The 12,578-nt window shown below is 44.8% G+C and overlaps 1 protein-coding gene across 1 annotated transcript; it reads left to right on the top strand.

Annotated features, from left to right (window-relative positions):
- Window positions 1-972: 972 nt before the first annotated feature.
- On the top strand, window positions 973-12,129 carry Dynlrb2 (dynein light chain roadblock-type 2). The gene is made up of 4 exons (XM_057754149.1): window positions 973-1,036; window positions 3,457-3,532; window positions 10,723-10,890; window positions 11,894-12,129. Exons 1-4 carry the CDS (start codon window positions 1,034-1,036, stop codon window positions 11,935-11,937), a joined length of 291 nt encoding a protein of 96 aa, XP_057610132.1. The 5' UTR covers window positions 973-1,033; the 3' UTR covers window positions 11,938-12,129.
- Window positions 12,130-12,578: the final 449 nt, after the last annotated feature.

The raw sequence follows: 12,578 nt of genomic DNA, 5'->3' as shown, positions 1-12,578 counted from the left end.
ATTCACAGAGGAAAAGTCTTAGGGAAAGATTGTCTGGATCAGGTCAGTTTGTGGAAATGTCTATGGAGGTTATCTTATGTTAAATGATGGGGAAAGACCCAGCCTAAAAGTAGAGGCACCATTCCCTAAACTAAGCACTGAATTGTATAAGGACTAGGGAAAAAACGAATCCAGCATAGGCATCCACTCATTCTCTCCTCTCTCCCTATCTCCCTCCCTCCCTCCCTCTCCTCCCTCCTTTCCTCTTTCTCAACCCCCTTTTTCTTCCTGTCTTTCTTTCTCTGCTGAGACTGGATCTAACTAGCTGCTTCAAGTCCCTGCCTGACTCCCCCACAATGATGATTGCAACCTGGAACTGTAAGCTAAACCGGAACCTTTCTCCTAAGTTGCTCGTTGTCACGGTTATTTTATCACGGCAACAGAAATGACTCTAGACCATCCTACAACCCTTTCTCGATTGCCTCAGTTCTAGAATCAAATACTCAGTGATAAGTGGAACCAGTTAGTTCATACATGAGCACCCTCACTGCGTGCTACCATATCCATAGTGTATTATGGTTTCCCAAGTAGACAGTACTGCATCTCAAGTGGGTATTATGATGCACCCACGTGGGTATCAGATACCTCGCCTCGAGAGGTAGAGTGGTTGGCTGCACTTCCCTGGTTCCAGGGACAAGTAAGTGGTTGCCACATCTCCAGAAAACATGCAAAGGGGGAGAAATCGGACCCACGCAAGACATAGGAGTTCCCTTCCCACCGCGACCCCATTGCCTTGAGATATATCTGGAAGGAATTCCCTCTGCCTGCCTTCTAGAACCTTTCGCTAGACTGGGAAGCAGCCTGCCAGAGGCAGTGAGGAAACCCCGCTTCTGAAACAGCCTGAAGGTTGCGCAAGCCTGAAGGTTGCGCAAGCGCAGCCCCACAGCTTTCTGGAAGCCACTTCCTGCCTGGTTTCCTAGCAACGGAGTAAGCGTTGTTGACAACCACAGAAACTGCAGCTCAGGCTTGAGAGTGGAGCTGTCCCACAGGCGCAATGGTAAATCTGGCTGGGTCCGTGTCTGGAAGGGCAGGGGTGGGCGATACCCATAGGCACAGCTGTCTTGGGAGGGCTTCACTATTTACGGGATGACAGCTGGAAAGGGAGCTATTGAGACAGGGGAGGAGCTGAGGTGAATGTATGAGCCAGGAAAGTTTGCAAAGAACAGTAGAAACACTGGGACCAGTAGAACAAGAGAAGGGGAAGGGAGGGGAGCAAGAGACAACGAGGGAAGAAAGGAAAATCAGGAGGGAGGGAGAAAAGGAGGGAAGGAGGGAGGGAGGGAAGGAGGGAAAGGAGGGAGGGAGGGAGGGAGGGCGGGAGGGAGAGAGGAGGAATGGAGAGAGGAAGAAAAGGAGGAAAGGAGAAAGAAATAGAGGGGAAGAAGGAGAAGAATGAGGAGGAGGGGAGAAGGAGGGGAAGGGGAGGAGGAAAGAAATAAGAATAAAAGAAGAAAGCAAAGGGAAGGGAAGAGAGGGAAGGGGAAAGGAGAAGGGGGAAAGAGGTGGGGCACTAGAGGCCTCTGGAAGTCAGAAGAGAAGCACCCTGGAGGAGAGGGAATCATAAGGAGGAGCAAGGAGTAGAGAGGAGCAATGGAGGGGGGGAAGGGGAGTCGGTGACTTTGAGGCAGCTGTAGACAATCTCCTAAAATAGTCAGAACGTTGGTAGTTTGGGGATTTTCTGAGCCAGAAAGAAGATTAAGAAATGCCAAGTTTCAGTGATTCACCCCATGAAAAACATCTCCTTTTTCTTTCTTTCGTTCTTTCTTCCTCCCTTCCTTTCCTCCCTTCCCTTCCCTTCCTTCCTTCTTTCCTTCCTTCCCTTCCCTTCCTTCCTTCTTTCCTTCCTTTCTTCCTTCCTTCCTTTTGTCCAAGGCTGTGTATGGGACAAAACAAGTCCCCGGCACTATCATGTCCTTGATATGACTGTCGCTGGTAATGTCTTATTTTCATTTTCAGAGGACATCTCAGGCTCAGGACTCTCGAGACAGTGAAATATAAAAACACACTTTCTTCCTTGTTTTTACCATTGTTTCTATTTGTGACAGGGAGGCAGCTTTTAACCTGTGGGAGCAATGAATAGTCTGCTCTACAGATGCAGTTCTTTAAGCTTAGGGCCATGATGTAATTTAAAGAACATGCTAATCAAATATTAATAGTATTAGTAGTGGGGAAAGCCATGCCATTTCATCAAATTCAGAAACCCCTGCTCTCTTGAGATGGGAAAGACTCATAAGTGTTCTCTCACATCTACGCTGGGTGCAAAAGAAAACTGATGTTTGAATGAAATAACTTAGTGTTCATTTGGGAGATGCTGAGGGAAAAAATAGGACTAAATTCTCATCAAATGGTTTCCAGGCCAAGTGGGGCATGGGAATGCCTGTCTGCAGCCCCAGCGCTCAGGAGGCTGAGGCAGGAGGATTGCTGCAAATTCAAGAAAAAACCTGAACTACATAGTGTCAAACTCTGTTTCAGAGGGAAAACCTCACAAATGAATCTTCATGAGGTTAGAGAGATGGCTTGGTGGCTCAGAACACTAGCTACTCTTACAGAGGACCCAAGTTGAATCCCCAGCACAACAGAGTAGCTCACAACTGTCTGTGACTCTAGCTCTAGGTGACACTGTCTTCTGGCCCCCACTGGCATCAGGCATGCACTTGGTGCACAGACATACATGAAGGCAACACCCATACACATAAAATAATAAAATATATTTTACAAAGAAATATCAAGACTCTCAATGTGCTGTTGAAAACAAAATGGCAGCACAAGGGGCACAGTGGTTTATGGGTAGTGAGCTCATAAAGGTGAACATAAAACATCTGTGGGGTCCCAGTCATTCACAGCTAAACATTCAGCTTAAACCAAGACACAAACCACTGTAGTCAGGAGACCCCAGTATCGTGCAATATGCTGCCCCCAGAGGATGCCCTTTGTAAGTAATCACCAGTATGAATCCCAAGTGGAGGTGTCAAAAGAAACTAAGGTGTCTCACTGAGGACAGCTTTTGGACACTCGGAGGATACAGTGTTGATCAGTAAAGCTCAAGGACTAAGACACACAAAAGAAGTTTTTGTAAGAACAGAAATGGAAGCTACTAAAAGATGAACCTATAGTAGCTTTCTGGGCAATATAAAAACAAGCAAAACAAGCACAGCTTTTCTAGCCAATGAGGACCCTTCTCTGTCTCTATTAGGACTGAAGCCTGTCTGTCTAGGTTCTATGCAAGTGGAGGCTTCTTACACAGTTCCCACATGAGATGAACAGCCAGCTCTAAGCTCTCCTCTTACACAGCCGAGCACATAGAGTCCAGTCCTCAGTTAAAGAAATAGGGGACTGAGTAACTTCCTAGTTGTTCTCTGTAGAGTTGATGTCACCACAGAGGCCCTTCTGGTTAATAGTGGCCCTCATCTCTTGCAGACAGAGGTGGAGGAAACCCTCAAGAGAATCCAGAGCCACAAAGGGGTCATTGGAACGATGGTGGTCAATGCAGAAGGTAACTTCTTGCCACAGACTGACTGAGCCTGACACAGATGCTAACTGGTGACTCATTTACTGTGTCAAGAGTGGAGACACTTACCTTAGAGTCTGAACTGAAATCACGTTTTGTCTGTCCCGGCCCTAGCAGTAATTCATCAGACACCTATTGATACTTAGTACATACCAATCATCCATCTAAGAGACTTTGCCTACAATGCCTACGTATTCCTAAGAAACACTACACGGTGTCTTCTTCAGAAACTCTGGTCATTCACATCCCTTCAGGAGGACCCAGCAAAGCTCTCTTATTGAAGAGAGGGAAAATTATGTGATTGGCAGTTTGTTTTCAGATTAATGTATAAAGGCTACAGGACAGAGCTTCCATCTTCATTTAAAATTAAAATTTTCTTTTTATCATATTAGGTAAAAAATTTACAATTAATTTTTATTCATTTTTATAATGATTTTAATTTATTGTTTGGAAGTTTTATGCAGATATTTTTCATATGAGTATATAATGTATCTTAGTCATCCCTCTTCCCCACTGCCCCCTTCAAATCTCACCAGGACCCTCCAACACAAGAATTCATTTAATTGCATTTCTGCAATAGTCTTGTAAATAGCAGGCAGGAAGGAATAACGCATTCCCAGCTAGGAAATGTGGACACTCGCCTGGGACTCATTGTCTCTGAGTCATCCACAACAAGAATCTGCATAGTGAACCTGCAAGGTGGCTCAGTGGGCAGAGGTGCTTGCGGGCAAGCCTGGAGATCTGAGTTCTATCACCAGCACCCACGTGGTGGAAAGAAATGAGTGACTCCAACAACTTGTCCTCTGATTTCCACATATGCACATGTGTAGGTGTGCCCACATACGCAAGTACCCACCCCCACCCCAAAATTAGAAGATTCTATGTTGCATGTTTCCTGGCTCATGGCTCCATGTTCTGCCTCTTAAAAGTCCCTGCTTGCCCCACTGCTAATTCTGGCATTTGTAAGAGTGAGGGGTGCCAACACTGCTCCAGAGAATTCTTTGAAATAAGAGTAGCCTCTTCTAATAATCTGCAGTGGGTACAACCATAGAATTGGCTGATCCCCACCTCGGGTGTTCTGGTGTAATCCATCAGTAAATGCTATTGTGCAATCACCAGCTAAAAGACTTGAAATTCAGAACTCTGGTTCCTTGTCATTAAGGATGGAACACAACCTGAGTTCCTGGTGGTTGCGGCAGCTAGATGAGAGGACTATCAAGGGTCCAGTTTAATTGCCAACCGTTAATAGAATTCTAATTAAAGAACTTTTGAGAACTTTTATTTAGTTGAGATTTGCAGAGGTAACATTTGGTTTGTTGGATAAAATAAAAAATAACTCCGCCAAATGCATGTAGTGATAAATTCACTGAGCCTGGGGAATGAGGAAGAAGGAGTTAGGATTGTTCGTACAGGAAGTGAAAAGCTGGGCCATCTATTTCCAGGAAGTGGTCAGCTCTTGGTGTGGCTCTGGTCAAACCGATTCTGCTTCCAAGTATCTGCTACAGGGTCTCCCACCCCAACTTGCATGAGCCACCTGTGTGATTTAGCAGAGATGCCTTGCGAGTTTGCTTTGGCTGTGGCAACAAATACCACACACGTGCTCATTGTCTTTGAAGAGCAGAAATGGGTGCTGGGGCGATGGATCCCTCAGTGAAGTGCTAGCTGCACAAGCATGAGGACCTGAGTTCGGATCCCCGGCAACCATGTGAAAAGGTAGACGCAACAACTGTGCTCCTGGAACACCAGTATTTGGGGAAGAGGAGACAAGGGTATCCCCACAGCTCCCTGGCCAGGCAGCCTAATGAATCAGTAAGTTCCAAGTTCTGTGAGAGACCCTGTTCCAGTAAAAGTAAGATAAAACTGATGAGAAAGACTCCCAATGTCAGCATCTGACCTGCACATGAAGCCATGTACACACACACACACACACACACATGCATGCATATGCGTGCCTATGCACCACACACACACACAAATCGGTGAAGCTAGCATGCCCCTGGGTCATGGTCTTTCTGAGGACTGTATGACTGGACCAGCTTCCTGACCTCTTGCACGATGGTGGTCAGCCATCGGTGTTGCTTGGCCTACAGACAGGTTTCCCCAGTCTATAACTATGATGGCCTACCCTAATTCAGTATGGCTTCATTTTTTCCCCTTACTTTTTAAAAAATTGTATTTGTTAAAAAAAGAAAACAATCTTTTTTCATTTTACTTACCAATCCCAGTTCCCACTCCCTCCCCTCCTCCCATTCCCTCCACCTTCCCCCCCCCCCCCCCCCCGACTCCCATCCACTCCCCAGAGAGGGCAAGGCACATTACTCCAAGGAAGGACCAAGGCCCTCCCTCTATATCCAGGTTGAGCAAGGTATCCATCCAAAAAGAATGGGTTCCAAAAAGTCAGTACAAGCAGCAGGAACAAATCCTGGTGCCGCTGCCAGTGGCCCCACAGTCTGCCCCAGCCAGTATGACTTCGTTTTAACTGATTGCATCTATGGGGAAGCTCTTTCCAAACAAGGCTGTCTTCTGAAGTGTCAGGTGGACTTAAGTTTGGGAGAACACTTTAACCCGGTATAGGTGCAGGCTCCCGTGGCACCCAGGCCAATGCTTCTAAAGTGTTTCACCGGAATGCCTTAATCTGAAGCGTCCAGTCCTGGTGAGGCACATCAGATGCCTGAAGGATACCACACCAAAGCGTGGTGGAGAAAAGATTTGGATCCGAGAACAAAAGGGAATGAAGCAACAGGAAGCCTTTTGGGATCCTTTAAACAGCCAGGTGCACATGCATATTTCAAGTAAACACTGGGGGCTGGGGATGTGGCTCAGTTGATAGAGGACCTGCCTAACCTGCATAAGGCCTTGGGTTTCACTGAAGAAATAGGACTTGGTGGGAAAGGCATATGATTCCAGAACTGGGGCAGTGAAGGAGTTCAAGGTCACCCTCAGTCAGTTTGAGGCCAACCTAAGCTTTGTGGCACCCCATCTCCCCCCCCCAAAAAAACCCCAAAACCAAATAAAGAGTGAGGAAGGAAAGGTTCAGATATCAGAGTGATTCTCCCCAAGTAGTGGAATGAGAAGTAAGGTTTTGAGGGAAAGTTTTTCTCAATTTCTTGATGAAATCAACAAAAATGTTATTTTTTAATACCATCCACATTCCCCAACTGCCACTAGAATAATACCATGTCAGGAATCAGGGCATTTGTAAAGGTTGCGGAAACTTGATTTTTACCTGACTTCAAATTAACCTGTTCCCCAGCTAACTTTTCTGGCTGGGTAGTTAATGACCAGAGTGTCAGGCCTGTTTCCTAATGGCGTACGGTATAAGCCATGTGACCTGACTGTAACAAAACAATCTTCACAGCCTTCTCAAGTGTTGCTGGAGGCCCCCAGTTCAGCTTCACAGCCTTCAGAAGTCCTAGGCATTTGGTACTAAAGGCAGGTCCCCAGGACACTATCGCCACTCTCTTGTTCTGCCAGTGGTTGTGGCTCAGGCGACTCATAGACGATGTGTTAACATCATTGTCAGCTTGCCTGGTTCACTTTCTTTATCCATTTAGATGACATCACATGCCAGGTTGCATAGTGAGTCTTTGCCTTGTTTCTAAGACACAGATTTCCCACTCAAGACAAGAAAGAAGACGCGATTGCTGTGTCTGAGTGGTCTAGGTTTTGACGACAGTGGCTCTTTTATTCATTTTAGTTTCCCATTTATAAAAACACTCATCATGAGACCAATACGCAAACATCTACCTCCCAAGTATGCAAAGTTCTCATATAGTCTTTTATGGATAAGCCCAGTTTATATAGGCTTTTGACTTTAAATATTCTTGACACGTCCAATAATTCATCATTTGAATATCATTAGATTTTATCAGCCATTCAGCCGGTTGGCTCCTTTGCTTCTGAAATACAATCGACTCGCCAAAGCACAAATGCGCAGCTGCAGATGGCAAGCTGAAATAATGACTCCCAGCTTCTTGGGATCACAGGCAGTCATATTCCAGAGCGCTGCCATAAATCCACAATATCAGATTTTAAAATGTTCATATGTTTTGTTCAGGGGGCTCCGTTTTGAAAACGTCTCCTACCCAAATAAATGTGCAATGATAGGTTATGCAGCCTTGTTGATAGAAGTCATAGATTGAGAACAGTCTAAATGCCTGTCAGGAGGTAAGCTACACATTACAAAGCAGACATTAGATTGCCTGTTAAATAGTTTAGCCTTATGTGTCCTATCAAAAATTTCCTGAAGTGATTAAATGAAAATATTAGGGTATTTCTAAATATTCTATTTCTAAAATAGAAACTATACACACAAATACATATTCTTGAAGAATGGTGGTGACTTGCTTGTCATTATCTGAAAAACTAGAATGAAAAGCAGTAGTCAGTATTTTCTAACTGTTTACATAGTCAGGTACATGAATACACTCAAATATGAGAAAGACAGAGGGCGAGGTGAAGGATATAGCCCAACTGGTAGAGGGCTCACTTCATAAACGTGAGGCTATGAATTCTGATCCCCAGTACCACAGAAAGAGATGAGGGAGGAAGGGAGGGAGAGAGGGAGGGAGGGAGGGAGGGAGGGAGGGAGGGAGGGAGGGAGGAAGGAAGGAAGGAAGGAAGGAAGGAAGGAAGGAAGGAAGGAAGGAAGAGGACGGGAGGGGAGGACTAACCTAGGCATAGACTATAGCAATCACATGAGTGATAAATCAAGGCGATTCTCAACCACCTTTAGTGTATTTCTGGATGGGATTGGAGGAAACTAGGACCTGTGATTGCTTCTCAGACAGGAGGTGGCTGAGGCTGGAGAGATGACTCAGTCAGTAAAGAGCTCACCCTGAAAGCACAGGACCTGAGTTCTATTGCCAGTGGGTGAGGTAGTGGCCACTTATAATCCCAGCACCAGAGATGCAGACAGGAGGATTGCTGGGTTCATTGGCCAGCTGCAGCTGATAGACCCTAACTGGCGAGTTCCAAGCCAGTGAAATACTCTGTCCCACAGGAGATACACAACATCCCTGAGGATAACACCTAACACCTGTGGTTGGCCTTTGGCCTACGTGCAGACGCATACACACACACATACACACACACACACACACACACCCCAAAGCAAGTGATTGAACTTTATGCCACGTACTGAAATTATTTTTGGCTTTGTTTCTATGAAAGAGCTGGCCTCAAACTCACAGCCATTTTCCTGTCTGCGTCTCTAAAGCACTGGTGTTAAAGGCATTCACTCCCACACCCAGCCTAAAAATTACTTCTTAATAAATTGACTTTAACTGGTACAAAGCAAGAACTCACTAAATCCTTCCCAACTGGTTGTTTCGGTTGTTCTGGGGAACCAGGGGCGGGGGAGCAAAACCCAGGGCCTTGCATTTATTGAGCAAGCACTTTGTCATTGAGCTAAACCCCCAACCCTGACCTCTTGGTTGTCTGTTTTCAAGTGTCTGAGACTGAAAACATCCTGCTACCACAGTTTGCATGTGTTCTTCAGAGAGCTGGCCTCTTTTATTTATTGGCCTGGATTACGGACAGACAGCTTCAGCAGCCCAAGCCTTGTCATCTACACTTTGAAGAATTTATTCTGGTTCTATTTCTTATCCTGACACTGAGCAATTCAGATGTCAGTGATTGTCAGTGTTTAAGATATGAAACAAAACTGTCTGTCCAAAAGCATCTCTAGAAGTCGGGTGCCTGCTACCCCACTGTTTCCCGCTGTCTACAGAACCATGACTTGTGACTTCTTGGCTATGAAAGACAACAGATTTCCCTTGGGAAGAAAGTGGCCAAGACATTATGGAAATGAATGGTTTTATATGATACCTCATCTACAGAATGGGTCACGCTGTGAATACTGGACAACCTTTTGTTAGTGTTCTGGAGACAGTGTTATCGGAAAAGGAAGTTTTGTTGGTTTCAAAGTCAAAACTGACAGTCTCCCACAGATGCATGAAGACTTGATAAAATTCTAAGATAGTAATCATTTGACGCTGCAAAATGCTCCTTTTTGGCGTTAGTTTCTGGAGCTATGTTTTGTGAAAGAAAACCCAAGAGAGGCTTTGGACTTTTGTTGACTGTCCTTTTTACAAATGCTTAAGAGATTTGACAGTGATCCCAGACAGACTCTTGTTATGTGTCCCCCTGAAGTGAGAGCACACTTTGAAATGTTTATTCCTGTCTTGCAGTTCTCAATATAAAGGTTATCTCTGATCAGATATAATGGGGATGGAGCACCTAACTTGGTGCCTGCCGCATAATGCACACTGGGTGCTGCGTGGCCCAACTGGGGCTCCATAGCTTTGAACTGCATTGACTCAGACTTGCAAATTTGTCTGGCTAGAATTTTTTAATTAAATCAGTAGATTTAATCTGTTTTAATCTCATCTAATACACCAAAAGAGTGAACAAGAGGCCAAATTTAATAATGCTTCAGTAGAAAATAAACACAAACCAGGGACACTCACCCAGAAAAGTCAGTCTCCTTGTTACCATAATTCTCTAACCTAAAATTTGCTTGCAAAGCACTGTGGGAAGAGTTAGAAAATTTGCAGTGCTCCTGCTGAATAGACTCCCTGGCTTAAGTAATGCTGGCCCTTTGTGTCTCTTGTTTCAGGGAAACAGACAAATGTCACATTATAAACCACATATTTCATAAGTGATATGCCTTGATAATGCATATATATGTGATTAGAATTAAATCATATATATGTATACACATGATTAAGATTAAAACAATCAATTAACAGCTTCCAGATGATTTATGCACAAAATATTCACAACACATTCACTGTTAAAAATGTAAGCTACCAAATGAACAAACAATATATTGATCCCATTACAGCATATCCATAAAATAAAAGCATGCAGAGATGAACAGTAATGGGAATAACATTATTAGCAAGGGAAGCTTGTGGGTTCTGACTTCAACGCTGAGAAAGCCACAGTCAAACTTGTAAACAGCTCTTGACTCATCTCTATTTAAAACTCTAAATGGAGACAAAAATGTGGTAAAACAGACAGACAGCTAAAATTGGTGCCAGCTAGTAATACCCCCCCCACCATCAGCTTTTCTCCATCTGTAAGGATAAGTGATCTCCAGTAGATTTTACAATGTATGCATCTCCCTTACAATCCGGAGAAACGTAACTCCAAATTACATCTCATCACAGGCATTCCAATCCGAACTACCCTGGACAACTCGACAACGGTTCAGTACGCGGGTCTTCTCCATCAGCTGACCATGAAGGCCAAGAGCACGGTCCGGGACATTGACCCCCAGAACGATCTGACTTTCCTCAGGATCAGATCGAAGAAACATGAAATCATGGTAGCTCCAGGTAACTGGACATGCTGTTTCATACTTCAAATGCTTTTCTACTTTACTGGTTTAAACCTTGCTTCGAAGACTGAGGGATTATAGAGTCTTGGCGAGGGCACAGATTGCAATATGCAAGGGGAGGCAGCAAGCTCTTTCATTACAAAAACAAAGATGTTCCATTCTGAAGAGCCAAACTCAAATATTGTATGAAATTAGCAAATAATTTAGCCGTTGCACAAGCTAAATTTTACCAATTTATGCTTCCTATTTGTCAAAATAACCAGTGCATGGACTAGGACATCACTGGAGACGGGCTTGGGGATTCCCCACTCTCATCTGGTTTTCAGTTCGCTCTGCTTCCTGAGGGTGGTTGGAAAATGCTCTCTTAGCTGCCTGCTCTGGCCCCCTCAGCTGCCATGCCTCAACTGTCATTATGGCCTCTCCTTTAGTTTTTATTTTTTTAAGCGTGTATGCGCGCGTGTGCACGTGTGCATGCGTGTTATTTAAAAACAGGTACATAAATGGCAGAATAGCACACAGACTCTCAGAATGGTGGCAGAAGTGACCCATCTGGGAATAAAGTAAGAGGTGCATCCGAAGCAAGTTGCGTGTTGCCTCCCTGTGAGGCACGTGTGACCAGCTGGTCAACTGGGAGACATGGCCACAGAGTCACTTCCTTGAAGGAATTACGTTCACCGAGTTTCTGAGTAATTGTGTTATGGGCACAAACCTAGCATCCTGCACAGGAGCACATCAGATAAGTAGATAAAGCTTTATCTACTGTTGCACACAAATACCACTTGTAGGATATTTATTAAAATTAGCCATGCCGGGAACAGCAAATAAGTGAAATTATTAATGCGGGACCAAGTCTGTGCGCTCTCAACTTTTCCAGTGCGCCTTGGTAATTCTGATGTGCAGCCATTGTCCCCACGATGTCCTTGTGGTGTTCAGAAGAGAGCAGGCTAGCTGAAATGTTCATGGGTTAGATGCAAATTAACTTGATTCATGTTTCTCCCTAGATAAGGAGTATCTTCTGATTGTCATCCAGAACCCCTGTGAGTAGACCTGCTGCAGCCCACCCGATTCTCGTGATGACACCTGGAAGCCCTTCACTCCTCCAGTCCGTAAAATTGACCCTAACTGAGTCTGGAGACATGCTCTCCTGTTTTGAAAATGAAACACTCTACATGTCTCCCTTAGTCCCTTTTGACCATACTGTGGTCTTGTGCTTTTGCTGTATAATAAATAATTTCTGTCATCTATGAATCTGCTTTTAAGTAACACACACACACACACACACCTAAAATAATCAAAACTAAAGGAGAATCCATAGGGACAGTGGAGGCATGGCAGCTGAGAGGGGACAGAACAGGCAGCTGAGGGGGTGGTTTTCATCCACACCCGGAAAGCAGAGTGAACCCAAAAGCAAGATGAGGTTAGACATCTCCCAAGCTCACCTACAGTGCCAGACTTCTTCCAACAAGGCTCCACATCCTAAAGGTTCCCCAAACCTCCCAAAGGGCGCCACCAACAGGGACCATGCGTTCAAATACATGGGCCTATAGGGAACTGTTCTCATTCAAAACACCACACTTAAGGTCCCTCTGAAACTGCTGTCCTGAAGCTAGAACTCTTCTGTTTCCATGACACCCCACACATTCTCAAAGGAGCAGTAAAGAAGTTCAGAGAGCTGAGGAATTCCCC

The sequence above is a fragment of the Chionomys nivalis genome, chromosome 21, assembly GCF_950005125.1.
Source record: "Chionomys nivalis chromosome 21, mChiNiv1.1, whole genome shotgun sequence".
Lineage (NCBI taxonomy): Eukaryota > Metazoa > Chordata > Mammalia > Rodentia > Cricetidae > Chionomys > Chionomys nivalis.
This window is presented reverse-complemented; position numbering and strand designations above follow the sequence as displayed.

Bases quoted from the DNA above. Each gene is read 5' to 3' on its own strand.
- Dynlrb2 (XM_057754149.1), top strand. The intron at 3,533-10,722 runs GTAACTTCTTGC...ATCTCATCACAG, and splicing joins GATGGTGGTCAATGCAGAAG to GCATTCCAATCCGAACTACC. The intron at 10,891-11,893 runs GTAACTGGACAT...GTTTCTCCCTAG, and splicing joins TGAAATCATGGTAGCTCCAG to ATAAGGAGTATCTTCTGATT.